Source organism: Balaenoptera acutorostrata, chromosome 6, assembly GCF_949987535.1.
Source record: "Balaenoptera acutorostrata chromosome 6, mBalAcu1.1, whole genome shotgun sequence".
NCBI classification, from domain to species: domain Eukaryota; kingdom Metazoa; phylum Chordata; class Mammalia; order Artiodactyla; family Balaenopteridae; genus Balaenoptera; species Balaenoptera acutorostrata.
In genome coordinates, this window is record NC_080069.1 from 8,459,245 (window position 1) to 8,477,332 (window position 18,088).

The 18,088-nt window shown below is 37.8% G+C and overlaps 1 protein-coding gene across 1 annotated transcript in view; it reads right to left on the minus strand.

Moving 5' to 3' along the window:
* The window catches only part of MTMR9 (myotubularin related protein 9), a 71,253-nt gene that overhangs the window by 51,432 nt on the left and 1,733 nt on the right, over positions 1–18,088 (minus strand). Inside the window, exons 2-3 of the mRNA XM_007192690.3 lie at positions 6,259–6,367; positions 1,619–1,744 (exon numbers count right to left, since the gene is read on the minus strand). Of these exons, the coding sequence (XP_007192752.2) occupies positions 1,619–1,744; positions 6,259–6,367 (235 nt within the window). The remainder of the gene's footprint in view (positions 1–1,618; positions 1,745–6,258; positions 6,368–18,088) is intronic.

The following is an 18,088-nucleotide window of genomic DNA, read 5'->3' on the forward strand; positions in this document are numbered from 1 at the left end:
AACCTGAAAAACACAAGGCAACATCAGAAACATGGGGTCTAAGTACAGGGGAACTTCAGCTTGGTATTAGGACTGTTCCCATCTGGGACGTTACTGTGTGATTTTGCAAATTCTCTTGCACTAGAGATTTCAAGCAGAAGCTGAACAACCGCATCATGGATGTGTTAGCACAGAGGATTTCTGCACAGAATAGGAGACTGATCTGAATGTTGGCTTGTTGAATGTAGACTTCGACTGGTTCACTTATGGCACCTAACTACAAGATAAATCATGAGCAAGTCATTTATACAGACGTTTTTGGATAACCAAAGAAAATCATCCAGACATCTCCCTTCCAGATCAAATTCTGAGTGCCATTTTCCACCTAGGGAGTAACTAAGGATTCCTCTAAGGTAGCTGTTAGCTAGTAGTTAATGGATACGAAAGAAAAGCATCATGCATTTGAGAATGTTTACTATGCAGTTTTTAATGCTATAAAGACCCTGAATATAAATGTAAATACAGGTAGTTATCCACAAACTACATAAAAATGCTCCATACACAAGAATGTAAAATTCCCCTTCCTTTCTCACTTTGCTGCTATGGACATCTTTGTTCTTTAAATTACATGGCACCCTGGTCCCTACTTCTTGATCCTCCTAGGACCCACTTACAGAGGTATGTTGGAAAAAGAAAAGTAGTAAAAAAAAAAAAAAAAAAATTTTTTTTTTGAAGACCAACAGCATCTATTTATTGGACAATTGCAGCTTCTTTCCTAATGAGATACAGCCCATTCCTTTTTTCGGGTATTTGTACATTTCAGCCAGTTAGGGGAGAAGGGAAAGGAACACTCAATGACAGACACAGATGTTTCTTTTTTGGTGAAAGCAAAAAACCTTTATAAACAACATCCCACTCATAAGTAAAAGTGGGATAGAAAAAACTTCATTGTTTTTAATCTGGCATTTATGTATATCTTCTCATTTCATATATACAGTTTATTTGGGTACTATTACCGTCCACTGGCAGAATACTTAACAGTAAAAGCAAGTATCAGGATGGAAAAAGTATTAACAAAAGCTAAGAAAAAAATGGCTTCAGGAGGGTGGGCAGCAGTAGAAGCAGAAAGTGTGCAGGAAGGTCCTGCCAATCTTCCAATCTTCCAGAAAGAACACGTGGATCTAGTACACTGGTCTTAGTAACCCAAATTATAAAATCACAAAAATCTTCCCACAAAAACAAATCGATACATGGTTCTCTAGTGCTCTCCTAGATACACAGTGGGTTCAACAGACTTTTCGGAGATGGCTCAGAACCTAATTACTGTATATAAAGCTGTTTCTAGGAAGACACTTTTAAAACACCCCCAAATTAAAACATGTCAGGACTATCTTTATGAAGATCTTAATGTTTTATCAGTAAATCCACTAGAAGAAAAATTACTTAAACTGCAGCACTGGGAACAAATTATACAAATCTCTGAATGGCAAAGGCTGCAGCACTAATAGCTAATAGATACTTCTTTTAGGCATGGATAAGTCAACTGCACCTTATTACTCGTCAAAAGGAAGTGATCATTTTCACAAGTAAAGTGCAGGGTTATTTCTCATTACCCATAGCTCTCTCAAAAGTTACTCACAGCTGAAGAGTAGAGTTCAAACTCTTGCTCAGGAAGGAAAGAATGCCAGCCATCTTCTATCACTTCAAACATGGGCCGGTAAAAGAAAGGGTACATCAGAGTGATGGAGTCCAGGGTAGATAATGCCTAGAGGAAAAAAGAAATAAAGAAAGAAAATTGAAACATATCACAATTTTAAACACTTCCTAATTGCCAAATTGGTATTAAATACGGCCTAATAACGATGGACACCCAATGTATTTCTCTAACATGGTATTTATCACTAGACACAATTATACCTTACTGAGGCTAATTACCATGCTTTCAGCCTCTAACAAAGTTTCTGGCACATAACATACACTCAATTAGCATTTGCTGAATGAACAAAAGAACAAAACAATGTGCACACCTACTCAGGAGAAAAATGAAAAAACTCCTTCTTGAGACCATTTAATAAGCCCTAATAAAAAGGTCCAAATATTTCTGGGGACCAGAGAACAGGTTTTGGTTAGTCAGTAAGGCCTTGGCTCAAAATCCAGTTATTAACTATATATAAACATATGTAAATTATTTAAAATCAGTGTGTGTTAGCAATTGTAAAAAAGCTTAGTAGCCAAAGAGTCCAAAGGGAGTCAGACTGCTGGACTCAAATTCCAGATGCCAATGCAAGAGTGTTTAAGTAATGTAACCACTCTACACCTCACTTTCCTTAGCTGTAAAATAGAAGAAATAACCTCATAGGTCTACCTCACAGTACCTACCTCTTAGGGCTGATGGGAGCATTAAGAGAGAAAATGTATGTAACAGGGCTAGAACAGTGCCTGGCACATAATAAACTCTAAAATAATTTTACCTGTTACATGCTCCACATAGCTTCCATCGATGTGAAATTTCCTCCCTTCCTAGAGTGATATGGTCAGGTATCCTCCTCATACCTTTATGCTACACTGACCCAAAACCGGGGCAATAACTCTGTGGTCCCAAAATGAGCCTACTGCCATCTGAAGCACTTGAATTCTGGTGACACCACCAGGAAAACTTGACTAGATGGAGGAACTGAGAAACGGATCACCTGGCAGTTTCATCCTTCTGACAGGGGAGTTTTAGAAGCATTTCTATGAGTGGGAAAAAAAGGCACCAAAATCAATTAGCATAATTCAAACTGCAGTAATTTTGGAGACACTCAGCTGGAGGGGGGAAGAGAGCCCAACATCATGCTAACATCCCCTAGCTCTCAGAATAAAGCTACCTCCTTTTAGGTCACAGAAAGATCAGGTCAGTAGAACCTTTATTTTATTTATTTAATTTTTAAATTTTATTATTTAAAAGATATTCTTCGCAATATTAAAAAAATTTTTTTTCCAGCTTTACTGCGGTATAAATTGGCAGTTTTATTAAACTGTAAGATATTTCAAATGTACAAAGTGATGATGTGATACACATGCACATCGCGAAAGGGTTTTCCCCCATCGAGTTAATTAACACATCCATCACCTCACATATTTACCTTCTGTTGTTGTTTATGAAAACATCTAAGTTCTACTCTCTTAGCAAACTTCAGTTACATAATACAGTGTTATCAACTATAGTCCATGTTATGCATTAGATTCTCAAACCTTATCTCATAAACAAACATCTGTAACTTTTACCAACCTCTCCCTATTTCACCCACCTCCAGCCCCTGGAAACCACTTTTCTACTCCCTGTTTCTATGTTTGCTTTTTTTTATTTTTTAGATTCCACATATAAGTGATACCATGCAGTATTTGTCTTCCTCTGTCTGGCTTATTTCACTTAACACAACACCCTCCAGTTTCATCCACGTTGTTGCAAATGGCAGGACTGCTTTCTTTTTTAAGGCTGAATAATATTCCATTGTGTGTGTGTGTGTGTGTGTGAGTGTGTGTGTGTGTGTGTGTGTGTGTGTGTGTGATTTTCCTTATTCATTCATCCATCAACAGACACTTGGGTTGTTTCTATACCTTGGCTATTATGAATAATGCTGCAGTGAACATGGGAGTACGGATATCTCTTTAAGACAATGATTTTATTTCCTTTGGATATATACCGAGAAGTGGGATTGCTGGATCATATGGTAGTTCTATTTTTAATTTCTTGAGGAACCTCCATACTGTATTCCATAGTGATTGGTACAACCATTATTTTAAATGCACGTCAGCAACCATTCTGGCAGGCAATAAGCACTCAGGCTCAGACTTGTCGTGATTACATTTCATGTCACTAGAGACAGAACTTTTCCTTTAAACACATTAATGCTCAAAGAACTGAAGTCATTTCAACCCTAAAAGGCCACTGAAACTATACAGAAAATAAGATTCATCTGACTTCCTGCTATAATTTAGAAAACCAAGCACTTGCCAGTTATTCTTCCAATGGGATTCTATTTATGGCAACAGAATATATTTGGGTATATGGATTTTGATAACAAAGAATAGTTCAACTGTGCTTTATAAGAAATGCACTTATTACTACCAAATTATGTCAAGAAGTATAGAATAAGGGAGCGATATTGGATGCCAGGAAAAGGCTAGAGGCCAAGTACACTATGTGTATTTACTATGCTGTTAAAACAATCAACAGAGCATTCATTTTCTAAGGTCAAATTACTTACGGCTTCTTTTCAGCCTTAAGGGCTTCTACATAATCAGTCAGTTTCTACATAATCAGTCAGTTTCTACAGAGCTTTAGGTAATATGTGTAGCTAAATAAACAACTGATTAGTGTCAGATGCCAAGAAGTTAAGTAAATGCAATCAGCAAGTGGGGTAATAGGCTTTTTGCCCTGTTTCTTCACCGCAGGCAACTTCACTAACACCCACCAGCTATCTTACAAGTTATAAAAGGGATAAGAAAAAAAAATGTGGATGGGACAGTGAAAATCCAACCCCACAACTGAAAAAAAAACACATGCTCAACTGAAGTGGGTGAGTGGCATTCCCCCGCCCAAACAGCAGGACAGCATGTCCCTTTAACAGCCTAGAAGCCACAGTGCGTTTCTCACTCATGTCAGCAAATTCAGCCAAATCAACATTACTGTGTTATTTCCAAATGATGAAAATGTAAGACAAACAGTTCAGCTCATCTTCTCATTTCCTTAAGTAAAATTTAGCAAAAGCAGAAAGAAGAATGCTACATGCCATTTTCTCAGTACCACAATGGTGGTTCCTCTATTTCTCTATTTTTGTTTAAAAGCCAAATGAGATCCTACAGATTTAAGCCTTTCTGCTCCCTTTAACAGTTAAGCCAATAGCATTTATTTTGCATACAAAGCCCAGATCAGTCACTCAAAGACAGAAGGAAAAAAAAATCAGTGTGTCTCTATAATTACCTAGAAAATACTGTAAACATAAAGTTAATTGCTATAATTTAGTGGCAATGATTTAAAATAAAGCAACTTAAAATCTGAGGGTATACCAAAATAGTTGGTTAAAATGGGAAAGAAAACACTGTGAGCTCTTCAATTTGAAGATTAAATTATTTGGGCTTCCCTGGTGGCGCAGTGGTTGAGAGTCTGCCTGCCAATGCAGGGGACACGGGTTCGAGCCCTGGTCTGGGAAGATCCCACATGCCGCGGAGCAACTAGGCCTGTGAGCCACAACTACTGAGCCTGCGCGTCTGGAGCCTGTGCTCCGCAACAAGAGAGGCCGCGATAGTGAGAGGCCCACGCACCGCGATGAAGAGCGGCCCCCACTTGCCGCAACTAGAGAAAGCCCTCGCACAGAAACGAAGACCCAACACAGCCATAAATAAATAAATAAATAAATAAAAAATTTTTAAAAAAATATTAAATTATCCAAGTAAAATTTCTATTATTTGTAATCTGAACAGATATTCAATATCATTTCTGTAAATATAAAACAAATACATCCTGTCTTAAGCAAACATAATATATGGAAATTCAGATTTACTAAAAACAAACAAAAGACTACATCATTGTTGATAATTACTTGCTTTACAAAAGAAATAACGTTTTTAAGAAGTCTCAGCATTTATATACACACAATGGAATATTATTCAGCCTTAAAAGGGAAGGAATTCCTGTCACATGCTACAACGTCGATAAACCCAGAAGAATCAGCAGCATTAAAAACTGCTGTTAAGTCAATGAAATCTTTTTACATTCCTATAACAATGACTCAGGGTGAGGCTCTTCCATTCAGTCTTCAATATTTGAGTCACACAACATGACTAAGTATCTAAAAGAAACATATAGGGGCAGGACAGGAATAAAGACTCAGACGTAGAGAATGGACTTGAGGACACGGGGAGGGGGAAGAGTAAGCCGGGACGAAGTGAGAGAGTGGCATGGACTTATATATACCACCAAATGTAAAATAGATAGCTAGTGGGAAGCAGCCGCATAGCACAGGGAGATCAGCTGGGTGCTATGTGACCGACCACCTGAGGGGTGGGATAGGGAGGGTGGGAGGGAGACGCAAGAGGGAGGAGATATGGGGATATATATATATGTATAGCTGATTCACTTTGTTATAAAGCAGAAACTAAGACACCATTGTAAAGCAATTATACTGCAATAAAGATGTTAAAAAAAAAAAAACATAAGAGCCACAGTGAAGCAGAAAATAAGGTTCCTTTTAATGATTATTTATTTTCATCACATTTTGCTTCCAAAATACTTACCTCAATGGAACTGGCTATATTCAAACATTCCTCCATTCCAGGAATATCCAACTGAATAATTCGAAAATCCTTACATTTTATGATGATGGTACCCAGTGGTCCCACAAACCTATAAAAAAATTATAAATTATGCTTAGGGACCTATATACTCCCAACTCAAAGTATATGATTATTTCTTTAAAAAGAGGAGGTTAGTTATAATCACCATCTATACAGGCAGACCTTCTTTTATTGCACTTCACTTTATTGAGCATCGCAGATATTGCGTTTTTTAAAGATTGAATGTTTGTGGCAACCCTGTGTCCAGCAAGTCTATCGGCGCCATTTTTCCAACAGCATTTGCTCACTTCATCTCTCTGCATCACATTTTGGTAATTCTTACAATATTTCAAACTTTATTATTATTATTGTTGTTATTGTTATTATATTTGTTATGGTGATCTGTGATCAATGATCTTTGATGTTACTATTTTAATTGTTTTGGGGCACCAGTAACCATGCCCATATACTACAGTGAACTTAATTGATAAATGTGTCCTCTGACTGCCCCACCAACTGCCGTTTCCCCATCTCTCTCCCTCTCCTCAGGCCTCCCTATTCCCTTAGACACAAAAATATTTAAATTAAGCCAATTAATAACTCTATAATGCCCTCTAAGAGCTCAAGTAAAAGGAAGAGTCACACATCTTACTTTAACATCAAAAGCTAGAAAGGATTAAGCTTAGTGAGGAAGGCATGTCAGAAGTCGAGACAGGCCAAAAGTTATACCTCTTATGACAAATAGGTAGCAAGGTATGAATGCAAAGGAAAAGTCCTTGAAGGAAATTAAAAGTGCTACTCCAGTGAACACATGAATGATAAGAAAGCAAAACTGCCTAATTGCTGATATGAAGAAAGTTTTAGTGGGCTGGATAGAAGATCAACCAGCCACAACATTCCCGTAAATCAAAGCCTAATCCAGAGCAAGGCCCTCACTCTAATTCTCTGAAGGCAGAGAGAGGCAAGGAAGCTATAAAAGAAAAGTCTGAAGCTAGCAGAAGTTGGTTCATGAGATTTAAGGAAAGAAGCCATCTCCATAACATAAAAGTAAAAGCAAAGCAGCAAGTGCTGATGTAGAAGAAGCAGCAAGTTATCCAGGAGATCTAGCTAAGATAATTCATGAAGGTAGCTGCACTAAACAACAGATTTTCAAGGTAGACAAAGCCTTATACTGGAAGGAGAGGCCATCTGAGGACTTCCGTAGCTAGAGAGAAGTCAGTGCCTGGCTTCAAAGATTCTAAGGACAGACGGACCCTCTTGTTAGGGGATAGTGTGGCTGGTGACTTTAAGTTGAAACCAGTGCTCATATACCATTCCCAAAGTCCTAGGGCCCTTAAGAATTATGTTAAATCTACTCTGCCTGTGCTCTATAAATGGAACAACAAAGCCTGGATGACAGCACATCTGTTTACAACGTGGTTTACTAAGTATTTTAAGCTCACTGTTGAGACCTATTGTTCAGAAAGATTCCTTTCAAAATATTACTGCTCATTGACAATGCACCTGATCACCCATTATCTGATGGAGACGTACAATGACACTAATATTGTTTTCATGCCTGTTAACACAATGCCCATTCTGCAGACCATGGATCAAGGAGTAATTTTGACTTTCAAATCTTATTATTTAATAAATATATTTCAGGGACTTCCCTGGTGGCACAGTGGTTACGAATCCGCCTGCCAATGCAGGGGACATGGGTTCAAGCCCTGGTCTGGGAAGATCCCACATGCTGCAGAGCAACTAAGCTCATGCGCCACAACTACTGAGCCTGCGCTCTAGAGCCCATGAGCCACAACTACTGAAGCCCACATGCGTAGAGCCCGTGCTCCGCAACGAGAAGCCACTGCAATGAGAAGCCCATGCACCACAACAAAGAGTAGCCCCCACTCGCCACAACTAGAGAAAGCCTGCGAGCAGCAACAAAGACCCAACGCAGCCAAAAATTAATTAATTAATTAATTATTTAAAAAAGAAATAGATTTCATAAGGCTATAGCTGCAATACATAGTGATTCTTCTGATAGAACGGGGCAAAGTAAATTGAAAACTTTCTGCAAAGGATTCACCATTCTAGATGCCATTAAGAATATCTCTGATTCATGGGAAGAGGTCAAAATATTAACATTAACAGGAGTTTGAAAGAAGTTGATTCCAACCCTCAAGGATAATGTTGAGGGGTTCAAGACTTCAGTGGAGGAAGTCACTGCAGATGTGGTGGAAATAGCAAGAGAACTAGAATTAGAAGTGGAGCCTGAAGGTGTGAATGAACTGCTGTAGTCTCATGATAAAACTTTAATGGATAAGGAGTTGAACAAAGTGTTTTCTTGAAATGGAATCTACACCTGATGAAGACTGTTGAAATGACATCAAAGGATTTAGAATATTACATAAACTTAGTTGATAAAGCAGCAAGAGGGTTTGAAAGGATTCACTCTGATTTTGAAAAAAGTCCTACTGTGGGAAAAATGCTATCAACAGCATTGCATGCTACAGAGAAATTGTTCTTGAAAGGAAAGAATCAATGTGGCAAACTTCACTGCTGTCTTATTTTAAGAAATTTTCACAGCCACCTCAACCTTCAGCACCCATCACCCTGATCAGTCAGCATTCATCAGCACTGAGGCAAGACCCTCCACCAGCAAAAAGATTACAACTCACTGAAGGCTCAGATGATGATTAGCATTTTTTAGCAATAAAGTATTTTTAAATTAAGGTATGTACACTGCTTTTTTAGATATAATGCTACTGCACATTTAATAAACTACAGTATAGTGTATAATAACTTTTACATGCATTGGGAAACCAAAAAGTTCATGTGACTTGCTTTATTGTCATATCGACTTTACTGAGGCAGTCTGGAACTAAACCTGCAATACCTCCGCCGTGTGCCTGTATTCAACTTTCTTCTCCCCTAGTAATCTAATTAAGGAAGAATCAAGCCTGCATCATTAAAATGTGAGCCACAAATAATTTTAAATATATGTATTTAAAATTTTTTTCAAATATATAAAGTAATTCATGCTGGCCAATTCATTATTGGAGATTATTAGGGGCCTTACTTCAAATAATAGGAAAAACAGATCTGTAATTAATGTATTAAGTGTTTGTGTAGAGATATTTCCAAAGCATAGAAAAACAGTTCATTTCAGATTTTACTTACTTCCAAACTTACAGCAGTTGATTTGAAAAATAAGTATCTTTTTTTCAGTCTTTAAAACCTATTAACTTGCAATATCTATTCTAAGTCAAGGAAAACTTCAGAGTAAATGCCACGTGTAATCATAAATTTTGTATCAGTAAGTTTTGAACAAATTTAATTTTACCTTAGTTGGGATTTTTGTCTTCCTTTTCTTGTTTTTTTTTTTTGTCTGCACTTGTTGATGGTTCTGATTTTTCTTTTGCTTTGCCACTGACTGCCCCAATTCTTTCCCATTAATACTTCTGAGTATTCCCTAAATTAAGAATTCTTATATTGATCTAAAGCGGATAATTTTATTTATACTGTGCCTAGCTTAGGAAAACAACTCCTACAGCTACTCTTCCCAAATTCTACTTCAACTGTAAATACCCCCATGCCCAACATCACTGCACTGTGAATTTGGATAAGCAAAAATTATCAACATGGGTCAAATCCTAGCAAAGAAAATTCCACCAGATATCCACTACTAAACAACACAGTGGAATGCCTCTTATGAAATGTATTTTGAAAACTCATACTCTTGGCACTTCCACTTCTGGCAAAGGTGGAATAACAGGGACCAGATTTACCCTCCTACCTGAAACAACCAAAATAACTGGGCAAAATATAAGGAAAGACTGTTTTCAAGACACTGACCATCAGACAACAAAGAACAGAGCTCTCTGGGAGATGGGTGAGTCCAGTGACTGCCCCAATTTACTGTTTTGAGATTTTCCAAGTTATAGTGAAGGGAGAGGAAAGCTGGGTGGGGTTGATAGTCTGAGGAGACCACCTATATTAGGAAAGAAGGAAATTAATGAAGAAAATTTGGGTCTCAAACTAGTGACCTCAGATTCCACTATACAAGAAATAGAACAGCAAGTTAAATCCAAAGCAGAGAAAATTAAATAATAAAGATAAAAAGAAAAAAAAATAATGAAATAAGAGAAGATTCTAGGGAAAAATGAAAGCAAAAATGATTGTTTCAAAAGATCAATAAAAGTGATAAAATTCTAGCCAGACTGATTAGGAATAAAGAAAGTCACAATTTACCAATGTCAGAAATGAGAGAGGTTACAATCACTACAGACTCCACAGACATTAAAAAATAATAAGGGAATATTAGAAACAATTTTATCCCAATAAATTCAACAAGGTAAATGATATGGACAAATTCCTCAGAAGACACAAACTAGTAAAGATCATTCAAGAATAAATAACCTGGTTAGATCTATATTTACTAAATAAACTGAAATTTTCAATAAAATCTTCCCCACAAAGAAAACTCCAGTCCTGGGTGGCTTCACTGATGAATTCTATAAAACATTTAAGGAAAAAATACTATCAAGTCAAGACACACTCTTCCAAAAAACTGAGAAGAGGCAATTACTTCTCAATTCACACCTAAAGTCCAGCATTTCCCAAATACAAAACCCAAAAATATCACAAGAAAACTACAGACGAATATCCCTCATAGACACAGATGTAAAATTTCTAAACAAAACGTTAGCATATTAAATCCAACAATATATAAAAAGGATAATGTACCACGAGCAAATGGGGTTTATCCCAAAAATGCAAGGGTGGTTTAACAAAGTAATTTACCATATTAACAAGCTGAAAAAGAAAAACAATATGCTCATCTCAATAGATATAGAAAAAGCATTTGACAAAATCCAACAGCTATTCATGATTTTAAAATGAAACAAAACAACCCAACTCTCAGCAAACTAGGAACAGAAGTGAACTTCTTCCACCTGGTAAGAGCATTTACAAAAACAAAAAAACCAAAAAACTCTACCACTAATAGCATACTTAATGAGAAAGACTGAATGCTTTCTCACTAAGATCAGGAATAATACAAGGATGTTCCCTCTCACCACTTCTGTTCAACATTGTACTGGACTTCCCTGGTGGCGCAGTGGTTAAGAATCTGCCTGCCAATGCAGGGGAAATGGGTTCAAGCCCTGGTCCGGGAAGATCCCACATGCTGCAGAGCAACTAAGCCCATGCGCCACAACTACTGAGCCTGCGCTCTAGAGCCCGTGAGCCACAACTGCTAAGCCCGTGCACCACAACTACCGAAGCCCACATGCCTAGAACCCATGCTCCGCAACGAGAGAAGCCACCACAATGAGAAGCCCGTGCACCGCAACGAAGAGTAGCCCCCACTTGCCGCAACTAGAGAAAACCCATGCACAGCAATGAAGACAGAATGCGGCCAAAAATAAAATAAATAAAAATTTTTTTTAAATGATTAATACAAACAGGTAATTGGAAACTGAAATTTGAAAAATATCACTTGAAATAGCATAAAAAAATATGAAATACATAGAGGAAATTCTGACAAAAGATGTGAAAGACCTGTGAGTGAAAACTATAACACACTGCTGAAAGAAATTTGAGACCTAAATAAGATAAATGGAGAGAGAGATTTGTTCATAAGTCAGAAGACTTAATATTATGATATCCTATGTTAATTCTCATCAAGTTCATTTATCAACAGGTTCACCACAATTCTCACAACAGGCCTTTCTTAAAAAGAAATTGACAAGCTGATTCTAAAATTCATATGGAGGAATTCCCTGGCGGTCCAGTAGTTAGGATGCTGTACTTTCACGGACGAGGGTGTGGGTTCAATCCCTGGTCGGGGAAGATCTTGCAAGCTGCATGGTATGGCCAAAAATGAATTTTTAAAATTCATATGGAAATGCAAATGATCTCAAATAACCAAAACAACTTGGAATAATAACAAAATCAGACAGCTAACACTATATAATTTAAAGACTTAATATAAAAATAAAGACTGTGGCAGCAATGGCATCAAATAGATCAATGGAATAGAGAAGAAAGTCTAGAAATACATTCACTTACATATGGACAAAGGTGTGCAAAGACAATTCACTGAAGAAAGGGCAGACTTTTCAAGAAATGGTGCTACAATGATCAGATGTCTATATGAAAAAAAGAATTTGGATCTATACATGAACTATATACAAAACCAACTAAAAATGGATCATATATCTAAACCTAAAACTATAAAACTTCTAGAAGAAAACATGGGAGAAAATCTTTGTGACCTTTGGTTAGGTAAAGATTTCTTAGATATCACAACCCCAGTCTATAAAAGAGCTAATAAACTGTATGTCTTCAGAATTTTAAATGTTTGCTCTCTGAAAGACACAGCTAAAGAGAATAAAAAGACAAGCCACAGACTGAGAGAAAACATTTGCAAATCTTATATTTGATAAAAGACTTGTATCAGAATATACTTAGAAAAAAAAAAAAAAAAACTCAAAACTCAATAAGGGATAGGATTCTGGAAGATAGTGGAATCAGAAGCATTAGGAATCTGTCTTCCCACCTAGATAACAATTGCACTGGCAGAATCTCTTTGCTGTACCTATTTTGGAACTCTGATGTCTATTAAAGGCTTGCAACTTCTAGGGAAAGACTTGGATAATAAATTGCAGTTAATTTTGGATAAATTCAGCTCTTAGCAAAACAGCAGCTACCCATTCCCCACCCCCACCCAAGTGGCAGGCAGCTGTGTAGATGTTCTTAGAGCAGCTTGCACACAGCTTATAGGAGCCAGGGTGGGCAGAAGGGACCCTGTCCTCCAAATAACAGGGATCTGTGCTGTGACTGTTGATTGCTGATTCTAATCACAGAGGTGCAAAGAGGCAGGCAGCCATTGTTGCAACTCCTCCCACTGTTGCAAGCTGCCCCCAGCCCCCAATCGGTGACTTTCAGTGGGTTTAGAGGGTCAGCTCTCTTCCCACTCCTCTTCATTTTTCACTTTTCCCCTTTCGGGAACCAGACAATAAAGATCAGGACATCTGAAAACAACTGTATATATAGGAAAATTAGGAGGTGACTGTGACTGCACATACCCAGGCTCAGAAAAGACCTGAGAAAGCCTTAAGTTTACACCTCAGGCTGATCCTTGGCATAGACGTCCTACAGCAGTCAAAAAAACAAAAACAATAAACAAAAGAAACACCCCAAAACAGCAAACCCTGGGGAGGAGGGAGAATCTGTTTTCCAGAGTTACCACATTATTAGATCTAAACATCCAATGTTGAGCAAAGGAAAAAAAAAAAAATCACAAGGCAGAGAAATTATCAGGAAAGCATGGCCCATTCAAAAGGTAAAAAATAAATAAACAGAAACTGTCCCTGAAAAAGATTTGATGGCAGTTGATATCTTAGACAAAGTCTTTAACAGTCTTAAAGATGCTCAAAGAACTAAAGGAAGATATGGAGAAAGTCAAGAATATAATGTGTGAACAAAACAGAAATATCAATAAAGAGATAGAAAACCTAAAAAAAAAAAAAAAAAAGAAAGAAATTCTGGAGCTGAAAAGTATAAGAACTGGAATCAAAAATTCACAAGAGGGATTCAAAAGCAAATTCTCAGCAAGCAGAAGAAAGAATCAGCAAACTTGAAGACAGGACAATGGAAATTATCAAGTCTGAGAAACAGAAAGAAAAAAAGATTAAAGAAAAGTAACCTGTGAGGCACCAACAAGCAGACCAACACACACACAGTGGGAGTCCCAGAAACAGAAGAGAGAAAGAAAAGGGCAGAGAGGATATCTGAGAAAATAATGGCTGAAAATTTCCCAAATTTGATGAAAGACGTGACTATAAACATCCAAAAACCTCAATGAACTCCAAGTAACATTAACTCAAAGAGACCCACACCAGGAACTCAAAAACTTTGGAGCTAGAAGACAGTGGGCTGATACATTCAAAGTGCTAAAAGGAAAAACTGTCAACTAAAAATCTGATATCAAGGGCTTCCCTGGTGGCGCAGTGGTTAAGAGTCTGCCTGCCAGTGCGGGGGACACGGGTTTGAGCCCTGGTCTGGGAAGATCCCACATGCCGCGGAGCAACTAAGCCCGTGTGCCACAATTACTGAGCCTGCGTGTCTGGAGCCTGTGCTCCGCAACGGGAGAGGCCGCAACAGTGAGAGGCCCACGCACCGTGATGAAGAGTGGCCCCCACTCGCCACAACTGGAGAAAGCCCTCACACAGAAACGAAGACCCAACACAGCCAAAAATAAATAATAAATAAATAAATAAATAAATTTATTAAAAAATCTGATATCAAGCAAAACTGTCCTTCAAAAGTGAGGGAGAAATTAGGACATTCCCAGATAAACAAAAGCTGTGGGAGCTTGTGAGCACTAGATGTGCTCTGCAAGAAATACGCATGGGAATCCTGCAAGGTGAAATGAAAGGACACTAGACAGTAATTTGAAGCTGAATGAAGAAATAAAGATCTCAAAAAGGTAAAAAAAAAGGCAATTATAAAAGCTAGTATTGGGACTTCCCTGGTGGTGCAGTGGTAAGAATCCACCTGCCAATGCAGTGGACATGGGTTCGAACCCTGGTCTGGGAAGATCCCACATGCCACAGAGCAACTAGGCCCGTGTGCCACAACTACTGAGCCTGCGTTCTAGAGCCTGCGAGCCACAACTACTGAGCCCGCATGCCACAACTACTGAAGCCCGCACACCTAGAGCCCATGCTCTGCAACAAAGAGAAACCACCGCAATGAAAAGCCCACACAACGCAATGAAGAGTAGCCCCCACTCGCCACAACTAGAAAAAGCCCACATGCAGCAACGAAGACCCAACACAGCCAAAAATAAATAAAGTTTTTTAAAAAAGCTAGTATTATTGTAACAATGGTTTGTAAACGCACATTTTATTTTCTACATGATTTAAGAGACTAACACATTTAAAAGAATTATTAGATTATGTTTTCAGGCCCAAATACATAAAAATATAATTTTATGACATCAATGGAAAGCAGTGGGGACAGAGCTATAAAGGAGTAGAGTTTTTGTATGTTTTTGAAGTTAAGCTGGTATAAATTCAAATTAGAGTATTATAACTTTAGGATGTTAAATTTAATCCCCATGGTAACCACAAAGAAAACAACTACAGAATATACACAACAGTAAATGAGAAAAAATTTTAAACATTTCATTATAATAAAATCAACTATGTGCAAAAGAAGACAATAATGAAGGAAATGAGGGACAGAAAAGCTTTAAGGCATATAGAGAACAAACAGCACAATGACAGAAGTAAGTCCCTCCTTACCAATAATTACTTTAAATGTAAACGGATTAAACTGTCAAAGGATAGACATTGGCAGAATGGATAAAAACATATGATCCAACTATAGTCTGTCTCACAAGAGACTCACTTGAGATCCAAAGACACAAACAAGTTGAAATTGAAGGGATGAAGGAAAAAGATATTCCAAGCAAATAGTAACCAAAAGACAGCAACGAAGTCTTTACTAGTATTAGACAAAATAGTCTATAAATAAAAAATGGTTATGAGAGACAAAGGACATTATCTATTAATAAAAGGTTCAACACAGCAAGAAGGTGTAACAATTATAAACATTTACACATCTAATGACAATCAAAATATTTGAAGCAAAATCTTGACAGAAGTGAAAGGAGAAATAGACAGTTCTACAATAATAGTCGGAGACTTTAATACCCCACCAGATAGATATACATATGGAAACAGAGGACTTAATACAATAAACTAACTAGACCTAACAGACATAAACACGCTACCCAACAACAATAGGATACACAATCTTCTCAAGTGCACATGGAACAATTTTCAGGATAGACCGTATGTTAGGCCACAAATCAAGTCTCAACAGATTTTAAAAGACAGATATAGAGACCTCCCTGGCAGTCCAGTGGTTAAGACTCTGAGCTTCCACTGCAGGGGGTATGGGTTCGATCCCTGGTGTGGGAACTAAGATCCCGCATACCGCTAGGTGCAGCCAAAAAAAAAAAAAGATACCATACAAAGTATCTTCTCTGACCACATGGGATGAAGTTAGAAATCAGTAACAAAAGTAAAATTGAGAAATTCACCAAATTATGGAAATTAATACACTTTTAAACAACCAATGGATCAAAGAAGAAATCACAAGGGAAATTATAAAACACAGACAAAAAAATGAAAACAAAAACTTGACATTACAAAACTTATAGGGCACAGCAAAAGCTGTATATATTATATATACATATATATAAAATCACCTGATATATGATAAATCAGTCAAGGATGGGTTGTTAGATGATGGTTTTAGGAAAACTGGCTTGCTACATGAAGAAAAACAAGGTTGGATTCTTATCACACTTGAAACAAAGGTAGAATCCAAATGAATGAAAGACCTAAAAATGAAGGGTAAAACTATAAAGCTAATATGGAAGAAAATGTAGGAGAATATCCTAGTAATTTTGGGATAAGGAAGGACTTCTTAAGACTTAAAAAGCACAAACCATAAAGTATCGATGAATTTTGTACTAAAATTAGGACTTCTGTTCCACAAAGGGTGGTGACACAAGAGTTAACAAATGGGTGAGAGATATGGAGAAGATATCTGCAATGTCTAAGCGAAGAATTAATACCTAGAGTATATAAGGAACTGGTGCCAAAAAAAAAAAAAACCCCAGAAAAAGAAACACCAAGGAAATTCACAGGCAATCCACAGAAAGGGAAAAAAATTTTAACGATTTGCTAACAAATCATTGCCCTTCTACAATCCATTTTCTGCCAGCCACCAGAATCACCTTCTAGAAGTCTACCGATTGCTACTTCCACGCTTTCAACTCTCCAAGGCTTCCCATGAAAACCATCCCCATGGCGTAACAGGCTCTACACCATCTGGCCCCTGCTTATCCCTCCAACCACGTTTCTGCCGTCTCCTTAGTCCCCCTAGCTTCTACCCCGTGCTCACTGCCCTCCTGCCACACCTGCCTCTTTGTTCTTCCTCCTACATGCCAGGCATGGTCCTGTCTCAAGTCTCTGCCTTTGCATTCCCTTTGGCTGGAACGCTCCTTCCTCCAATATTCACACTGCAGGCTTCCTCCCTTCATTAATTCAAATGTCACTTGTCTTCTCGAACATTCTTTCTAAATACACTGACTCCAGGCATTCTCTATCCTAACATCTTCCTTTATTTTCCTTTCTGGCATTTATTACCTGACGTTGTTATATATTTATTTGTTGATTTATGTGAACGTCCATCTCCTCCCCTAGTACATAAGCTCCTCATCTGTCTTAGTCACCATTGCATCTGCACAGCCCAGACAGAGCTCAGCATATAGAAGACACATGAAAGTAACCCTTTTTTGAAAGCAACAATTCAACAAACTCTGATCTGACCACCGAGCTCTTTCCATTACATCATGCTGCTTCCCAGGAAAAAGATAAATGTGTACAGTTTGTCATTTCTCCCCGAACAGATTAAAAAGTCCTTACCTTAAATACTTGGTTTAGCCCAACCAGGCCCAGCGTGTAGTAACTGCTAGGTAAATACGATGAAACGAGAGAGTGAAAAGCAACCACAGAAAGAGGTAAGGAAGAAAGAAGAGTTGGCGGCACGGAGAGACTCTAATGTGTATCCTATGACACCACTGACCATTCAGCGGTTAATCCTTTTACTGCCTATGTGCCTATCTGCCCATGCCACAGCTTTGAAGGAGATAAAAATCAACCAAATTCGCGTCCTGGCTTCAAGCAGCTAACATATATGTAACGATCAAAATACAGATTGTAAA